Below are 20,288 nucleotides of genomic sequence, written 5' to 3'. Positions count from 1 at the left end.
AAGCCTGAATTCCTTTAATGTGATTAACTTTGAATTTCCTTGCTGTAATGTTTAAGACGATTGAATATTCTCCTTTAGATACATACATATAGTTCTCTTTAATACTAATGCATTAACTTATATCAAGGGAAAAATAGGCAGGTAATGGGCAGATCTCACAAAGTTCCATGTTTAATTTCAGATCAGCATCCCAAAGTTTGATTGTTGTTAGTTTAGGAATCAAGCTGGAAATTTCCCATGTGGTTAATCAGTACTGTGAGAACGGATTCCGTGGTGACTAGTGCGATGCTTTGTCTTGGGGTGCCCAGGACTCTGAGTCACCTTGTTCACCCTCTTGTCTCAATGAAGGAGAGATTTGCTGGTGCTTTACTGCATGTCTGTTCCCTGATACTGCCAGTCTTTAGCCACCCAAACAATCTCCTCAGAGCTTTGCCAGCCCTTACTTTGTATTGCAGGTTAACAATAAGTGCATGCCAATCCCCAAGCGCATCTGAAAGCATCCTCCTGTAATATTCAGCCTTTGTCACTGGACAGTCACAGTAATTACCAGGTCTGCCGTTCCCAAGAAAACAGTGTACGTACAGCTTGATTATATATCTCCATATATATCAGCTTGATTATATATCTCCATATATATAATATATCTCCATAGTGTAGTGTTATAAAGGACCCAAACCTGAGTTGCACAACACTACACTATGGAGATATATTTATAGTGAAACAATCATGAGTGTTGTTAAAGGTAAAGATTTAAGAGATCCCGATTAAGGATAATGGAAAGAGAAATGGTTACATGTAAAACGAAAAGTACAACAGGCTTCTTAGAATCTAAATTCAGCTTTAAGAGGCTAAAATCCTTGTCTAAAGTAGCTTCTCACCTAAAGCAATCTGCTGGTACAGGGATTCTCAAACTTCATTGCACCATGACCGCCTTCTGACAGCAAAATTATTTTCAAAAAGAAAAGGAGTACTTGTGGCACCTTAGAGACTAACCAATTTATTTGAGCATGAGCTTTCGTGAGCTACAGCTCTGAGCCCAGGGGGAGGGCTGGAGCCCGAGCCCTGCTGCCCCAGGTGGGGGTGGAGCTCGGGCTTCATGACACACATTGGGATCCTGACCCACAGTTTGAGAATTGCTGTGCTAGCATCACCAGCCCACATGGCTGGGACCGACTGTTGTTGGATGTAAAAGGCCCTGTCCTTTTTGCTCCCTCAGTGATGGATAAAGATGTCCTTTTGCCTTTCTCTTGTATTCCCCCAAAGTCATTGTTTTCATCCCCAGAGTCAGTAAAAATCCCTAAAGTGTTTTCTCTAGTGCCTGGTGGCTTCATGTTGATTTCACATCCTCATGTTGTCATGTGGAAATTGGCTTCTATGATGTCTTATGATGATTAATTTACATTTGACAGAGGTACATATTTTATCTCTTGTCTGGAAGAAACCTGTTTGTTAGCTCTGTCTGGGATTCAGGTTTTAAAACATATGTTTAGTACATATACACAACTTCTTAAATATCATCTGTACATACAGAACACAATAATTATGAAGATGTCACATAATATTCTTTACAGATAAATATTATGACAGCAATGTGCTAGGTATGGTAGAAGTTGTTATAGAACAGTGAACCTTTTGCCAGTTGGCATTTAGGGGTTCTTAGGGTCACAATTAGTACTATAGTAGAAACTTACATCAAATAGCCTTTCTAGTAGCATTTTGGGTACTTCTGCTTCTGGATGAAATCAGTAAATCAAGTTTAATGAAAATGGAAAAAAAATTGTTTTCAAAACTCAGATGACTTGGTTTGGTTCTCATATTATCCATATGTATCCAGCCAGATGTAGGATGTAGTTCTGTCTTCCACTTAATATGCTTAATTATGGGGCTGCCCTTGTCACACAATAGTTAATTTGAAATGTCAGCTGTTAAGGTTTTGAGCTTTCTAAGTGCTCTAAAATTCACATGTATGCTCACACTGTATTAAATTGCTGTGCATTGCTGAGGCAGTGTTGGTAGTGCAAATTTGGAGTCATTTGAGCATTTTATCTGAGCTGTTTCCTCCATTTTTGTACCTTTTTGGGTCTACATTTATTCCTCCTCCCAAAGACATACAAACTGATATTGCCTGAACAAGTTTGATTTGGCTAGCGTCCGGCACCCAGCAAACGCTGTTTATATTGTTCTTAAGGGATTGAATTGCATCTATAAATTGTTAAACACCTAGGGTCTGCACTAGAGCAAGTGACTTGTGCATATACTGTGAGACTGCTGCTCTGTGGCCAGCAAGAGTATATAGAGGCTTTCCTGATGTCAGTCAGTGGATGCCTCAGAGCAATGTTTTGTAGATATTGAAACCAAGTACCATCCAAGGACCTGTGAATCCAAGTCTTGCCCTTGGCAGATTTGTGTCTGCTGTGCAAATTACTACTTTACACCTGCATTCTACTTCAGGTTAGACTGAGGCTGCAGAGGTCTCTGTTTTGGAAGTTTTGCTTCAAGGGCGGAACTTTGTTTGAGCCAATATTTTTAAGCACTTTAAAATCCATATCCCTAGGTTGTTTTGGCAGTTGCAGTTCCTCATCAGGGTCAGAGATGGGGTAAGTGGGAGGTTATTGAGATATAGCCCCCCGATGACGATCTGATTTTTACTTTCAAAATGATCTAAAACCCACATCCATAGGGGCAATCATCTTGAAACTTATCATGTTGTAACAGAGGCTTAGGCCTGGTGTACACTTAAAATTTAGATCAACCTAACCTTGTCACTCAATGGTGTGAAAAATTCTCACCCTGGAGGGCTGTAGCTAAACTGACCTAATCCCCAGTGTAGACATAGTGAGATCTACAGAAGAATTCTTCTGTTGACCTAGCTGCTGCGGAAGGTGGATTAATTGCAAGGACAGGAAAAAAAAACAACCCTTCTGTTGAGGTCAGGATTGTCTATGTTATGGACAATATAGCAGCATAGTTGCAGTGAGAAGAGAAGGAGTACTTGTGGCACCTTAGAGACTAACCAATTTATGTGAGTATAAGCTTTCGTGAGCTACAGCTCACTTCATCGGATGCATAAGTACTCCTTTTCTTTTTGCGAATACAGACTAACATGGCTGTTACTCTGAAACCTGTCATAGTTGCAGTGGTGCAGCTGTGCTGTACCCATAGTGTAAATGTGGCCTCAGGTAGAGTTTGTGGGGAATGTTTGGGGTCACTTGGTCAAATGGTTCTTGAGATGCAACCCCATACAATGAGCTGCTAATAAAAATCTGAAACATTTTCTCACATTTTTTAATACAGGCAAGGAAAATACTAAGGCTCTGACCTTCATAAAATTTATATTACTGAACCGTCCCTGAGCTCGGCTATTCAATATTCAAGGACCAGTTTCAAAATATTTCAAAGATTATTACATTATAAAGGCTTTAGGACCCCTGATTACAGACAGTGTGTAACTCTGAGAGCTATTGTTTCCTAAGGAACTCCTTTTGCGAGTGACCTACTGAATAATGTATTCACATGGTGGCCAAGGACCATAAGTTGGAATCTTTTCCTCTAGAGATTTGTGTGATGTGCACATTAGTCCCATCAACCCACCAATTGCTAGGTGTGTGGGCTACAAGGGAATTGTTTTGAATGGTGTGTGCAATTTTGGGAAAGCTCACAACACCACAGGTATACCCTCTACGTAATCTTCCCAAGTCCTATCCTAGGAAAGTTTGAGGGCAGTAATGTGGCCAGGATATGATCCCAGTATGGTGACTTGGATGGCTGGGCTGATATGGGAGGGTCTAACTGCCAAGTAGAAAATGACATCAAAGAGGCAGGTACAAGTGTAGGGGTCCAAGCCAGGTGAATTGGTTATCTACTGGGAGAAGCTCAGTCAGTTCCTGCTGGGAAGCACTAGGCGTGGGCTGGGCACTGGGAACAGGCATGTTCGGGTGGGGAGATTAAAATGGATATACTCAGTGCATAGCACAGGCATGCAAGCTCTGAGATTGGGTATGGAGGGATGAGAACACTCATTGAGCTGAATGGAAAAGTTAACAACTCCCAGAGTTAATGCTTAGAGCTGCTTGTGCCCTTCCAGAATGAGTAAGGGGCTAAATGTAAACCTCTGAAAACTATGAAACAGAGCTAAACTGATGCCTTCCTCCATCACACCTCCACGTAACCTTAACTCTGCCCCCTGGAACTAGCAATAAGCAATGGGACAAAGCCAAACCTTACCTAACAAAATCTGACACTCTCTGCATTTTTGTGCTGTGTTGTCCAATAAAATTTTCAGCCATCATTCCTCTTTATGTGCTCTCAGTAATCCTCACAATGCTAGATGTGGCAGTATTGATTCTGGCATTAGTTGTAGCAAGTTGCCAGAGCTCACATTGCCATCTGGGCAGAGGTGCAGATGCAACTAGAAGAATCCCCCTACCCTCACTATTTTATGGCTTGATTTATGCAGGAGATCAGAGTCTTATGATCACAATGGCCATCTTGATTTTAAAATTTAGGAATGTTTTTAAAATCTTATAGAGTTTCAGGGCTGCTAAAACTGCTTCCTCTTTCATCCCTAGAGGCAGACATTTTACTTGGTGTGCCATAAAGATAGAGGGGATATAAGTGTGTGTTAACCCATTCTAATGTGCTGTTGTTTATTTTTGTTGCCCATTAGAACTTCTCGTCCACGTTGGCATGCACATGTTTCTCTACACCCTCTGTGCTCATTGCAGCTCTGGTATTTTCTTGGCATACGTTACAAGGATGTACAGTGTCAGCTGGTACTTAAGCAAACGAAATCCTTAGGACAACAATGAACATCTGGCAAGTCTTAGGGGGTTTGTCTGAAGTAGGTGAAGTGGTTGAGTGTAGGTCGGGCTTATCTTGCCTGTTTTTGCAAAACTCTACCTAAACTCAAATTATATCCTAGTCAAGAAAAGGTTTAAGTTTTCCTCACACTGTTCTTCTTCATGCTCTCTTCTGTCTTCAACGTGCTCAGAAAGGGTACAGTCCTGTGGTCTCTCACAAGCAGTTGTTAGGGCATTGCTCAAAGAGGGCAGAGTTAAGGTGGGGGGTGATGTGGGAGACATTGCCTTGACTTTACATTTCCTAGTTTTCAGAGATTTAAGTTTAGCTACCATACGTATTCTGGAAGGGTGCCAGGCAGTGCTAGACAAGCTTAACTATAGGTTTCTTTGGGATGAATTATTGCAAAAATCTGCAGTGACCTATCACAGAAGTCTGAATAGACCTTTTGTTGTTTTGAAAAGTACAAAGTATGGTTCTTAGTAATATATTTATCTTTGAGAGGGATTGGGGTGATGTGGAAAGGTGATGTAAAATTCCAAAAGGGGGGGAAAAATCTTACTTTTATTTTAAAAGCTCCAGTCATAAAAGTTGTGTTTTTTCCTTTCTTTTTTTTTTCCAGTTACTAATATAACTGAATTATATACAAGGTTGGTTTTAACATGTGCGAATATCCTGAAATTCCTTTCTCTAAATAACTGAGAGACTTAATTAACGTTGACAGTTAACTATGAATACCAGTGTTCATTTATGCTTCCGTATGCATACTTTTAGTACTAGTTATTGTCTATGATATTAAATTTGTCCTTCATGCTTTTCAAGTATCGTGTTTAAAATGTGATAAATTTGATAAATTCCTTGCTTCACAGTTTCTTTAACTCTCTTTCAGATTTTTGAACGCATTTTGTTTATCTGGGCAATACGTCATCCAGCCAGTGGATATGTTCAGGGAATAAATGACCTTGTTACTCCTTTTTTTGTCGTCTTCGTTTGTGAATATATAGGTAAGATTTGGTACAATACTTAATTACAAATTTTTGATGATTTCAGAAGAATAGCTGCATTTTTAGTATAACAGTTTAGCTGGATAAATAAATTACATTTGAGCATATGAACGGTCATCTGGTGTATAAGAGGATCATATTTTTGGCAAATGTAACTATATAACAGGTGATGCCCTTAAATATATATGGGCGGGGAAGGGGCGGGGTATTATTTACAACTAAAACTATTTACTTGTTTAAAATGGTAACTTTAAGGTATCCAGACCTATGTTACAAACTAAGGTCCTGATCCAGCAATCTGATCTGTGTAGCTACCCATTGACTTTTGTAGTGTTCTGAAACTTTGTCCATATAGAGTCCTTTGTCCCCATTGGAGATGCAGGAGGAGTCCCTCATGGATCAGATGGCAAGGGTGAGACCTGCTGGACTTCTTAGAATTAGGGCATACCCTATATTATACTGTTGTCCTTTAACTATAATTTAATCCTTATTATGATCATAAAGACTGAAGAATGTTTTTATAAGGACTGATTTTGTGTAAAAGCTGTAAATATCCAGGAATAATTTTTGCCATCATTTTATTTTAATTTCCATTATGCATTATACCTAAACTACTGAAGGGAAAGCTATTGTAAAAGTTCACTACTAATTATAAACTATTGGGTTATGCTTGTCTAAATCACTAACATATTTCAGATTGCAGTTTTTTTTCATTTTAAATTCCTAATCTATTTTCTAGTTTGTGTGTACTGTGTAGACTCTTAGAATAAATATAAGTCATTATTAAGGGTAAGCAACAATAAGAGTGGAAAATAATATATTTGAAGTTAAAACTGTTTTACATTTCCCTTAATTTCTTTTCAAATATACATATAATGAAAACAATCACAGTTGCATATATAACTATGCAGAGCATTCTGTGCTCTGAGGTGTTATATATGTATGCATATGTGTGTGTATACATAATATGTTCTACATTGTGTATATATCTTTTCTTTCCTCCTCCTCCTCGAGTTACCCCATCAATGTCCTAACCTAGATTAATTAGATTTAATGGGGGACAGATTACCCTTGAGTGGATGAAAGACTATCCATTTATTGCATGGAAACACCTCTCTTGCTTTGTTTCATTTCTTGTTAAATAGGAAGATTTTCATTGCTAAGCAACTAATGAGAACAACTGCTGCTTACTCCCTAATCATCTGTTAAGTGGGGGTAGAGGCCTACTCCTGAGAGTGCTTGCAGTTTCTGCCTTTTACTCCCTAGATTGACAGATAATGAAAATGTTGTTAATGATCCTAGAACAGTAGGATCTCTGTTGGTAGACTTTAGAGTTCTTAATTGAAATAAGAAGTTCAAATGAGATGTGATTAGAGAATTGATATTCCATGTTAAATAGACCATTTAATTAATATGGTAAATAAGTTTGTCTTTACTACCAACTTTTGTTGTGAGACCCTAGTGATTGTTAATGCATTTGCCTGAATGTCTGTATGATGAGATCGGAGAACATGTTTCAGTTCAAGTTCAGTTCTTCAGACTGTTTCAGTAATTGTAGTTTTTTTTTAAACTGGACAACAACACAGCAACAAAAAACTAATAGTAGTAAAAGTTGATTTGCCAGTGAAAAGGTGTGTGTATCAGTGAATTACGTTTTAAAAGTCTCATTTCTATTTGTTACCTATTAAATAGGGATATGATATTCATGTGAACTATATTTTTCCAGTATATATTTGAGTATTTCTAACCCAGAATGTTTAAAAATATTCATTCTTCCTAAAATTGAGATTGGTTTAAAATCATTACATTTTAAAATCAACAACAAAAAATAAGCAACAGATTTGTTGTATTTGCCTTCTGGTTTTTGAGCCTTCACGGTGCTTTCTAGTTATATTTTCAAGTTTTTTCTCCACAATCAAGGCCTAGATTTTTTTTTTTAAAGAAAGCTGACATTCTTACCTAATCGTAGGTTTCTAGAGGTCGTGCTTTAAGAAATGCACGAAAAATCGTTACACTCTTGATAAAGATGTGAGAATTGGCAGCACTGAATGCTTTTTTCCTTGATCACTAATTTCTTATAAGATTAAAACGTAGTATTGCAAAAGTATATTAAGTCTATTAAATTTGCAAGAACTAAATAACACACTTGAGTTAAAGTATTTCTGGAATTTGGATAGAGTATCAAAACTTGTGTAGTGATTAATCAATAGACGTATAGCACCATCTTTTACCCCATTGCAGATTTTTAAAAATCTTGTGCAGATTTTAAAATGGTACAATTTTATTTACTTTAAATAGCAAACTAAATAGTACATGTGAAAGAATAATTAAAAAAAACTTTTAAACATGAGTGATTTATGATTACTGGATTACATTCCAGGGTAAGCTCTTTCGTTATTCTTCTGAGTCGCTTTGTTTAAATTCTTTGTGTGTTCTTCCACTGGAAGCAACTTGGCCTCATGTAATGAAGGTGTAAATAATCACTGCCAGTTCATAAGTAAGTGAGAATGTTGTTTAGTGTCATCTTTTGTACACTAATTACATTTTATAGAAAATGCACCATTGTGATGGTATTGTTCATTCACATCTGTGTAGCTTAATTTGATCAAAAACATGTTATAGAAGTGAGTCATTTATTAGTAAATAGTCTGTACTTTGTGAATTGTTCAAACACAATGATTCTCTATCATGAAGAGTTAAGATGGTTATTCATATTTTAGAAAATAGAAGTCTGTTTCTGCTTTTTCACAGGGTTTCCCAGCACATTAAATTCCTTTTCTAGGCACCTAAATTATACGTTTAGCTTCCTATAAAATGGTGTACACCTAAAATGTATGTCAACCTAGCTCCCACTGTAGATACAGCTAGACTGATGGAAGAACTCTTGCACTGGTGCATCTCTGTCATGGTAGCGCTTGTAGTGTAGACATACCCTAATAAATATGGGTTAAGATGCCTAACTTTAAGGCATTTTAAGTGACTGAATGGAGGAACTTACTTAATGAATGTGCCAACAACAACACAATGGTGGCTGTGTAATACAGTTATATCTCACTAATTCGCCACGTATTTCCATATTGGATGTCCACTTTGCATATATCAGCAAGGTAGGTCTGAGAACCTGGAACATGGATAGGAAGGACAGGAGAGCATGCAGGGAACAAGAGCGTGCCACGCAGGAAGAGATGCTGCGGATTATATAGGAGCAGTCAGACATGTTGCGGCGTCTGGATGAGGTTCAAGAAAGGCAGCTGGATACTATTTCCTCTGCAGACTATGCTGAACCTGCTGCCATCATCACCCAGTTCTACAGTCTCCTCCCTCAAACATTCTGTGAGGTGGGGGGAAATCCTTTGCACTCAACACCAGGGGAGGGTACAAGGACCAGAAGGTGCCAATTCCCACACCTTTGATTGTTATTGCAGAGCATCTGTAAGCAAGCTCTTCTTGTCTCCCCCCCGCCCCCGCCCCCCCCAGTGTTATCAGCCCTTTTGCCCCATGTTATCTTACTTTTCTTTGTGGTCTGTGTGTTTTTGTGTGCATAATAAAACTTACCGGATTGAGGAGAAAAGCCTCTTTATTCATTCAACATATGGTGGTTGGTGGTGGGGGTGGACTTTATGGGGGAGAAAATGCAGTGGAGGGGACAGTTTGGTATGGTGGTGTATTCACATCTATCTCAAAGGTAACTTTGATCTGTGGGACACCACGAGGAGCAGGAGGGATTCCAATCAAGTCAAAAGTACCCAGGAGATGGTTATCCTCGGTGAGAGGACGTTCACCTTTATAGACCTTGTTTGCCAGCAAGAGGTTCACTTAGAAATGTTGAACCAAGAAGTTAATTTCATTTAATTAACTAGGCCAGTATTTCTAGTTTAGCAATTCTTGGAAACATTTTGGTTTTTAAAAACCGTAAAAATCAAGGAATATGTCATCAAAGAAAATTGTAGGTACATTTTCCCCATTTTCCAGGAAAGAAAAAACCGGAAAAAATATTGTTGTGCTTGACAAATGTTTGTGGAATTTTTGTTTGTTTTCCAAACAGCTTTATCATCTTTTCTTTATTATGATCGCAATACCTCCAGTTAAGATTGCCTGACTCTTCCTCTTATAAGTCCTATTTTCAGTTGCTTATAATTTTGCCACACTTTAACTATTCTGTATGCCAGGTGTCTGCCTTGGACTGAATTCTTCTGCAAAAATGGTTTTCCCATTTCCGAGAACAAGATTAAGGGGAAATGCTTTGTTTTGCCTGTGTTAACAAACTGGTTAAGAAATTATTTTTGAGACATTTTAGAACCTCTGGCTTTGGACAAAAAAAAAAAAAAAATTTAAACGTCCAAAGGCACATTCCACCACCATTCTGCACTTGCTCAGTCTATGGTTGAACTGGTCCTTACTGCTGCCAGGCTGCCGGTATATGGAGCAAAGGGTAGGCTGGGTCTTTCAGAATCATGATTGGCATTTCAACCTCTTTGGAGGCATTTGAGAGAGAGGGGATCGTAAACAGAAAACAGAAAAACAGTAAACAGAAAAAATACATGGCTGGTTTACAAAAAAAAAAAAAAGGGTCCTTGGAGAAAGGATAGAGAGGGCAAGGAAACTTTCATGGCTGGGGAAGAGAGAGGAATGATTACTGGAGAAAAATCTTACCTAAAACCCCTTCTCTAAAATTTTGAATCCCCCTGTTTTTAAAAGTGCTGGAATTTTCTAAATCTTCAATTGTTTTTGGAAACTTGAACCTTGGTATCTTTCACCAAGGCTTGTTGGAATTAGTACACTTTAGATTTTACATTCTCCAAATTGGTGTTAGTTTTGTTAGTTACCAATCCTGTAAAATCTTTGTCTGGGTTTACACTTAATTTTTTTTACTAGTCTAACTACTTTGGTTACACATATGACTTTTTTTACCAATACAGTTATACTGGTAAAAGCCCTTGCTTATTGTGTACACAATTATACTGTTACAAAGGTGACATTTATGCTGGTAATGTTATCCCCCTTCCCATACAGGAATAGCTGTACAAGTATAAAGTGCCTTTATAACTGCATCCAGTAGTCTAGCTACGGGGGAGCGGGGCAGTGGCCGCTCCCCCACTGAGCAGAAGTGGTGCCTTTTTAATTCTTTGGCGCCTTTTAAATTTTTACTCACCTGGCGGCGCTCCGGGTCTTCGGCGGTGGGTCAGCGGGTGTGGAGATTAAAAAAGGCGCCACCCCCTGGTACTCAGCCGGCGGTATTCCGGGTCTTCAGCAGCACTTTGGCGTCGGGTCCTTCACTCGCTCCGGTCTTCGGCGGCATTGTGGTGACGGTCCTTCAGTGCCGAAGACCGGAGCGAGTGAAGGACCCGACGCCAAAGTGCTGCTGAAGACCTGGTGAGGACCAGGGGGTGGCGCCTTCTTTTATCTCCTCTCCCCCTGTTTTTTCCACCTGGCTACGCCACTGACTGCATCCACACTCAAGATGGTTGTACTGCTTTAACTATACCGGTATAGTTAAAACACTACAATTTTCTAGTGTAGATAAGCCCTTATACCACTAACTTTAGTGCTCCTGGTGTTTAAAACAACACACTGTAGTGTCTACAGGATCAGTCCCTTTAGTTGTTCTTTCAGCTGACCTGCAACTAAAACTTAGATCGACCTAGCTATGTCAATCAGGACTGTGAAAATGTCATGCCTTGTGTGATGTAGTTCGGTCAATCTAGCCCCCAGCGTAGAGGCAGCTAGATTGTCAGAAGAATTATTCCTCTGACCTATCTATGCTACAGTAACACAGCGGTGGCACTGTAGCTGAGCTGCTGTAGTGCAGACATACCTGTAGGCTTGTGTCAAAGCCTGATTTTTGCTTGCCCTTTCTGCATGCGTTGTCTCAGTTAGCCAAAACTAAACTCTCTAATTCTGCCTGAAACCCTAAATTTGTTCTTGAGCCAGGGTAAACGTTTTGGTGTGAAGTTTAATACTCATCAAACAAAGCATTTGGGAAATATGGGTTTCAGAGTAACAGCCGTGTTAGTCTGTATTCGCAAAAAGAAAAGGAGTACTTGTGGCACCTTAGAGACTATATGAGGGAAATATGAGGGCTGTTAATTTTAAAAAGGGTTACTAATTTTTATTTGCCACTTTGTATTTTTCAAATAATTTACAACAGAAACATTTGATTTATTTTATTTTGCTATCCTCAGGTAGGACAGGGGCATTTGACTATTTTGAGAGCAGATGTGGTGATTTAATTTTGGCATTTTGGGAGACTTATCCAGACCTCTTGGAAAAGTTAAAGTAATATATCATATTGCACAGTTTGAGAAATACATGCTTGTAGCTTCAGTGATCTTAGAGTTTCTGATTTTTCTTCATGCAGATGGAATACAGTTAAAGTTCATAAAATCTTAATTTTGCCTGCTGCCCTATTACACCGTCCATGAACTGTAAGATCGCTTTTACTATAATTGTAACTTCTCACATGTTTACCTGTAATTTATCCTCTGTGTGCAATAGTGTTATATCCTCATTTAGTTTGCATTGGAGAAGGAGAATAGTCTGAGGTCTTCGGACAAAATTTGACCAAAGTATAAATCAGAATCTGTGGAAGATTAGGTTTCAGATCCATATTGGGGACAGGCCATATAGTTGTCTTTGTAAATATAGAGTAGATTGACAGGAGATTTGATTTTGTTCCAATTCTGTTGTTTTGACTTTGCAGTGTGGTTTTGTGGCTTATACTGGAATGGGAGATAGTGATAGGTGTTTAAAAACAGTATGTAGAGCAGGGGTTCTCTCAGCAATTTTTTTGGTGGCCTCAAGGGTGCGGCCACCAACTCTTGCTGGTGGCTGCTCTGACAATTTTTCCTAAAATACTTAACTTTAGGAAAACCAAATAAATATGCACATATAAGTGTCCAAATCATAATAATTTATTTATGTAGGTTTTTTTTCAGACTCGATAATAAATATAATGTATATGTCTCTCTCTCCTTTACTGGACCTAAACAGAATACAAACACAAGTAAGGTGCTTTGATGTTCTTGTCTTTTGTTGTTTGTTTTTGCTTTTTTGTTTGCTGTTTTTTGTTTTGACTTGCTAGTTAGTAAGTCTGCTTCTGTGAAAAGTGCCTGCACCCCAACCCACCTGCCCCATCCCTGAGCCCCCTCCCACGCTCCAAGCCCCTCAGCCACAGCCTGGAGCCCTCTCACACACTCCAAAGTCCTGCCCTATCCCAAAGCCCCCTCCCATACCTGAACCACTCATTTCTGGCCCCACCCGAGAGCCTGCACGCCCAGCCGGAGCCCTCATCCCTTCCCACACCCCTGCACCCTGCCACAGCCCAGGGAAAGTGTGTGAGGGTGGGGGAGGAAAGCAAGCGATGGACGGAGGGGAATGAGCCTGGGGTGAGACCTTGGAAAAGGGGTGGGGCAGGGGCAGAGCAGGGTACGTGGCCAGGGTGTTCAGTTTTGTGTTCTTTAGAAAGTTGGCAACTCTAGACCTTAACAAAGACTTTCTTTCTGAGATTTTTTTATAAAAGGGCTTAGGCTATGGCAAAATGAAGTAATAAGCTGGCAATGTTAAATTGGGTTTCTCTAGTAGCAATTCAGCATGTGCTGGAAAAGCAAAAGTGAAAAGAAAAAGAGTAATGTGAGATTAGGGTGCTGACTACACAACTTAAACCACTAGAATAATTTGGCTTTTGATTAAATGTCTTGTATAATAGAAACAATTTTTCATAACTTCTCATGAGGATCTGAAAGAATCTCTGTTAGGATCTGTCTTGTTAAGTTTAAGCAGTATTTGACTTGGTCTTTAAACAAAAAAAAGTGGATTCTTGATGGTTAATACTGAAGGGAAGAAAAAGGAATATGTTACGTAATCAGGGCAATAGAAATTAGAGTAGATGCAATCAGCATAAATCTATTGTCATATCTCTTTATATTTAAAACTTAAGAACATTTGAAATTTTCAATCACGTTAATGGGATTTCCAGATAATATTTTCGAATGCACCACATGATGACTGAAGTGCTACTGGAGTTGTAATTAGTGGACACTGGCAAGGAAAGTAAATTCCCATAGCCTATAAGGAACTACAAGAGCAATAATGTGTACAATTTATTATTAGATGAATTTCAGTGATAGTCATTCTTTCACATATTCCAATTATCAGAGTGTAAATTAAAGTTTGGATGACAGTGAAGGAAAGAAAAGCTATCAGTTATGTTGATACATTAGAGTTTTATGAAGCTGTTTGTAACTGTTGTTTGCATTTAATTTGAGCTTGATTGCTTTTTGTTTTCCAAGTGTTCAGTAGTCTGCTAAATCGTAATAGGATTTTGCTTTTTTTTTGTGAATATACTGTTCACAGTCAAGATGTATTTTTGTATTTAAATTTTGTACATCCTGTGAAATTTTTTAATACAAAGAATTAGGCAGTTAACACAATTGTGAGGAAAAAAATCGAGTGAAAAGAATCCAAGTTTGGCATGGTGTAAAAACTTGTTTTTGCAGACTTTTGCCCAATAAACGAGAAGGAAGTAGCACTTACTTTGGCTGAGGTTTTTTGTTTTATTTTTTGTTTTAAAAGGTCTCTTGTTAGTCTGTCTATATCGGGTGTCTTGGTGAAAAGCTCTAAACTAAATAGAGTTCTGGGATAGTCCATTTGTCTAAGCAAAATTACACTACTTAAATGTGATCTCATAGACCATTGTGGGTCTATTTTGGGTGGGGGCAATTTTTTTAACAAACACTAGTATAAAAAGGAAATATATATATTTATTTTAAATACCTTCTCTATTGTTGTAAGTGGTATTATAATTGAGAATTTCAATTAGGGATAGAACAGAAAAGCTAGACAACAAAAAGGGTATTAGGGTAGAGTGGTAGCAAGACCATAATTAAGGTTGTGTCAGGGATTTCAGTTTCATAGGATAATGATTTGTTATAAATATATTTTTTGGAGTGGAAAATAAATTATCCCTGTGTCTGACCATGAAGAGCAGGCATAGAATGTCATCAGAAATATTTCCCCTGTAGGAAAAAAAATTGTAGTCAAGAATGGCTTCATTTATTCTCGAGAGAGACTGCTTTTATCTGCTATATTGGGGAAAGAGCATAATTTGGTAGCATCATAATAATTTTTCAGAGAAATCTAGCCCTCTTCCCCCCCCCATCAGCCAGATACCTTCACCTAAAACAATTAATTGAACAAGAGGCCCAGCTATTTGACTGCACCCTTTGCAGGAGGGACTTTAGACCCATATGTGATTTTAGTATACAGATTGAGACAATGACTTCAAATGGTGATAGGTGGCAGAAATTGACAGTAAATTCAATTAATGCAGTTATTAAGTATTTGAAAGAGTATTGTATATAGGATGACTTGACACAGAACTGGAACAACAGTTCCTGAAACCCCACACTACAGGCCTAGCACCAGTGCAATTAAGAGACACAAGAGGGTGTCAGTTCAGGACAACTGCTCCTGTTTTTCCCTTTAGTTGTCCAGTGAGGGCACCTGCTCTCAGGTTTCCAGCTCTTGCCTTTCTTGGGTGGAGATCAGCTTCTCTCTCGCTAGTGACGGGGCATTCCCAGGCTGAACAGTTCCCTGCCTTCGTTGTGTTACTTGCAGCAAAAGACAGTCTGCCTAAGCAGACTTGCTCTCTTTCTTGTCAGAGACCGTGTAATTGCCCACAGATAAGCTACCACACAACTCTTTCTATGCAAGCTTATTTATTCTTTGGATAAAAGCATTGCCAAGGAAACATATTAAGAGCAATAAAAGAACCTACATACATTCTATTAAGCTCACCAGGGATCACCTCAACTCTAACGTGGGCTCTGGCAGGAGCAGTCCTTCAGAACTCTTCAATGGTCACATGTTCATAAGAGCCTCAGCTCAGAACTAGCACGCTCATGAAAAGTCTAGTCCATCCTTTATACAGTTTGGGGGTTTTTGAACTGGAGTTTCCAGTAGACAGTGGGGTCTCTCCCCAGGTCGTAGCTTCTGGGAGGATTTGGTTTTCCCTTCTCCCAGGTATTTTCCAGGAAATTCACTTCACACATGTTGTCCCTCAAAGTCCTTTGAAATTCCTAAAACTTTCCAGAGATTGCATTAGTCTCCTCGAAGTTGTATCCAATTCCACAATAGTTACATACACAGTTGCATTTTTAATATGAAAGGTAATTCCGTAACGTTTATCTTAATTCCATGTTTGTCCAGGATATTGTCAGTCTGTCACAACACCACAGTGGAAAAACAGTTCCTGAATCCCAACAGTAAAGGCTAGCCAGTAGTGAAATTAAGAGAGAGACACTGGTAGGTGACCACTCCCATTGCATTTGGGATCAGTCTGCAGTTTAATTACTAAATTGTTTGACGGATCCTGATTTTTATAAAGGTGATAGGGAAAAGGAACCTGGATAATTCATCCATGCACTTAATAGTATTTGAAAAGGTTTTTGATGGGGAGGAGACACTTAACCATAGGTGGCAATTTCCTAAAATCTCAGTGGCTGTAGATCTAATAGTTGATCAGTCCAAGATTGACAGTGGCACCCTCTGAACTGCACAGATTAACTATTGTGGCAAATTATGTGTTAATGTGTTGTAAATTGTGAACTGTGGATTTAATTAATGCACTTGTCGGATGTTATTGGCAGAGTTGATAGCACTGCCTAAAGTTAAGGTTGCTTAATGCATCACATTTTAAGACCACCTTCTTTGAGTAGTGTCCCTATGAGTGCTCCACTTGAGATGGAGTGCCTCTTGATCCCTTGTTTGGAGATATCTAGCTAGCAGTGTCCATTAAACCTGTGCATTCACCCTATGCCTCATCAAGGCAGACTTCGAGTCTATATACGGATGCATGGGTGAACTGCAGTTTCTTCTCTACCACTTTAGCCTGAGACACAAACCTAGCATGTCCACCTTCAGCGTACTCGGCCTTCACTTTTCATGTATGCAGTTAGCTAGTTTATAGTTGTAAATTTAGTATTAAGTACAGTAACTCCTCACTTAAAGTCATCCCAGTTAACGTTGTTTCGTTGCTTATCAGTTAGGGAACATGCTCGTTTAAAGTTGCGCAGTGCTCCCTTGTAACATTGTTTGGCAGCCTCCTGCTTTGTCCACTGCTTGCAGGAAGAGCAGCACGTTGGAGTTAGCTGGTCAGGGCTTGGAACCAGGGTGGACTGGCAGCCCCCCATCAACTCCCCACTCCCCTAAGTTCCCTGTGCAGCAGCCACCCAGTAGTCTATCAGTTTGTTGGGCAGTTCAGCTGTCCGTCCCCGCACTGCCTTGTGCTGCTACTGCCCTCTGCCTTGGAGCTGCTCCCTGGACCCTCCTGCTTGCTGGGGGAGGGGAAGAAGAGGGGTGCAAATGTCAGGGTCCCATCCTTCCCCCCTGCTCCTTTACCCCATTTCCACAGAGCAGGGGTGGAGTGGTGTGGTGAACATGACAGGGCTTAGGACAAAGGGAGCTTGCTGGAAGCAGCTGCTGTCTCAACTTGCTGATCTACTTAAAAAGGCTGTGTATTTAGAGTGGGGTCAGCATACTTAAAGGGGCAATGCATGTCTCTCTCTTTCACACATGGTTTGTGTCTCTTTCTCTCTTCCATGCTGTCTTCCCTCCCTCCATTCGTGCTGTTTTGTAGAGTGTGAGGCTACGTTAAAAACAATGTATTAACCCTTGAAGGCTCAGGCAAGTGCTAGTTCATCATTTAGCAGTAAGGCATTCCCTGGGAAATATCCCACTTTTCCACCCTCTGACTTCACCACCTCAACCAAGCTTCACAATCATCATATCTGTGTACAGTATTAAATTGTTTGTTTAAAAGTTATACTGTGTGTATATATAAAATAAAATGTTTTTTCTGGCAAAAAAAATTTCCCTGGAATCTAACGCCACCTATTTATATTAATTCTTATGGGGAAATTGGATTCACTTAACTTGGTTTCGCTTAAAGTAGCATTTTTCAGGAACGTACCAACAATGTTAAGCGAGGAGTTACTGTACAGTATAGTTTTAGGTGAGAGGATTGTGGATTTTTTCCTTCTGGGAGACTATCTTCTCCTAGTGGGGCATGCTTGGCTCTCCAGACTTCAAACACTGGGTCTTTTGCTGGAAGGCTATACTGGTAAGTGACAGGGCAGTCCAAGTGTGTCCATTGCCTGGGGGAGTCCCATGTCTCTCAGAATTGTTCCTTCTGTTTTGGCTCTTAAGTCCAGGGCTAAGAAGAACAGGGAGATAAAGCTGAGACTGGTCATGACACGCTCCCTGCAACCATCCTCTGAGCCAGGTTAGGAGATTCTCTTCCTTATCTCCCCATATATCTGTCCCTGGACAGATTCAGTGCCGCGTCAAGTTCAGGACATGCTTCTCCTAAAAAAGGGAAGTCTTTGGGGCCCACTGGGAAGACTCTTGGAAAGAGGACTGTGGACTCTTACTCTGAGCCAGTTCCAAAAAAAGACCAGGTCCCCATCAAGGTTCTCTGTCTCCAAGGGTACCGTTGAGGCCAAGGACTCTTCCCTTGATATTGGCAGGCCCATGAAGGCCCGGAGATCCAAGGACAAGAAGCTCAGCTCCAATTGGGCACCTGTACCCTCCACCAATAAGTAGGCTAAGCAAAGGGTACCATCAAGTTCAACCCTGCCATCGGCACTGAAGCATGCCGTTCAGCTGTTGGTGCTGTCATGTGCTTAATCCAGCCATCAGTACTGATGGAAGGAGTTCAGCTGGGGATACCTGTGCAAGCAGTACCCTCAGTACCAAGCAAGTATTGATACCTACAGTGCCTACAGTACTCCCATCATCATCCACATCGTCCACTTCAGCTACTGCAACCTCAACTGTGGCGTTGGTACTTGAATACTTCCTGGTACCTGAGGAATTTTGATACTTGATGGACCTCTCAGTGTCAGATAAACCAGAGTCCCCATTGTTGGTGGGTACTAAGCATTACATGGTACTAAGACCTCAGTCTCCAAGCGAACATTCCATGGCACAGGACTCTCCTCCTTCCTCAGTGGCTGCCCCCACATGGCAAGAGGTGGAGGAAGAGGATTCCCAATCTGTCTAATCGATTTCAGTGCAGGGTTCTACATACCCCTTTGAGAATCCACCTTCTAGCAGGGAGGACCTTGTCTCATTATCCTTGGTGACCCACCAGCCATGCATTGCACCCCTGCTTCCTTAGGGCCCCTGCAATGGCCATATTAGGACATGTGGGGTGCCTATTGACAGCAATTTCAGAGACCATTGGTACCATCCCTCATGGAGACCAGGGTTTCACATCCTCCTACTCATCCATGACAGGAGACGTTTGAAGAGCTAAGGCAATGAGGAAGTCGCCCGCAAGAGTCCCAGTTCTACACCTCAGGGGATGGCTCCTGGAGGATTCTCAGGAGTAAAGGCTTCCTGCTTTATGGATGTGCAGCATTAAACAGTAGGAAAGCGTCAACCTGCACTACTAAATACCAGAAGAAATGGAAGAGATTTGTGCATTGGTGTGATTGCTGTTACTTCAGGACTGATTGGGCTTCCCTTTCTCTTAAACTAGATTACCTGCTGGATCTGAAGACGACATCTGGGTTATTCATCAGTTTTGGTCAAGGTACACTTGGCCACCATTTCAGCCTTTCATCCCCCAGTTGAGGGATTCTCCATTTTTGCTCACCTGGTATCACCCAGATTTAAGGGTCTGGGTAATCTTTTGCCCCCTAATTAAATGTCCAAAGGCAAGGTGGGGTCTTAACTTGGTTCTCAACTGCCTCACAAGACCTCCATTTGAACCAATGGCTATCTGCTCCCTACTTGATGTATCTGTGAAGACAGACTTTTTAGTCACCGTCACATTGACCCATAGCGTCCGGGAGATTGGAACCTTAATGGCAGATCTCTCCTTTACAATGTTCTTTAATGATAAGAAAAGGAGGACTTGTGATACCTTAGAGACTAACCAATTTATTTGAGCATAAGCTTTCGTGAGCTACAGCTCACTTCATCGGATGAACTTTATCGAGCTGTCAGCGGTAAGCCCCCTCCCGAATGGGGAGAACTCTCCGGCGCCCATACCTCGGGTGTCGTCAAGGGGTAAGCTGACAATGGTGTGCCGCTTGAAGACACCGTCCCGGCACCGCTCCTGGAGTTGGTCCCGGTCGAGCTCCGACGCAGCAGACTCGCACTTGCCAGCAGCCCAGAAGGAGGTTGCGGCACGGGCAGCAGGTCGACGCGAAGAAGAACCAGAAAGGGCACGCCGCTCTCTGGCACTGCCCAGAGACCGGCGCTCGGAGGAGTTGAGACAGCCCTCTCCAGAGGTCTCCCGCAGACGGTCCCGGTCCAGGGAACGCCGACACCGGTCCCGGGTATACCGGTACCGCACCTGGTCCCGCTTAGCCAGGAGCCGCTCGTTTTCCCGCCGGCGCAGGTCGTTGGCACCGCCATGGCCTTCGTAATCGGCGTCACCGCAGTCCGGCGTTGGCTCCGGCCGCTATAGCTACCCACACC

At 40.8% G+C, this 20,288-nt stretch overlaps 1 protein-coding gene across 3 annotated transcripts in view; it reads left to right on the top strand.

Annotated features, from left to right (window-relative positions):
- TBC1D22A (TBC1 domain family member 22A) overlaps window positions 1–20,288 on the top strand; it is a 438,694-nt gene that overhangs the window by 110,203 nt on the left and 308,203 nt on the right. For all 3 annotated transcript variants that reach the window (XM_084629309.1, XM_084629310.1, XM_084629311.1), the window contains one exon: window positions 5,687–5,801. In XM_084629309.1, coding sequence (XP_084485435.1) covers window positions 5,687–5,801 — 115 coding nt within the window. The remainder of the gene's footprint in view (window positions 1–5,686; window positions 5,802–20,288) is intronic.

This window comes from Lepidochelys olivacea (assembly GCF_965140295.1).
Source record: "Lepidochelys olivacea isolate rLepOli2 genome assembly, chromosome: 1".
Lineage (NCBI taxonomy): Eukaryota > Metazoa > Chordata > Testudines > Cheloniidae > Lepidochelys > Lepidochelys olivacea.
The sequence above is the reverse complement of the archived record's forward strand: the minus strand, read 5'-3'. Positions and strand labels throughout refer to the sequence as shown.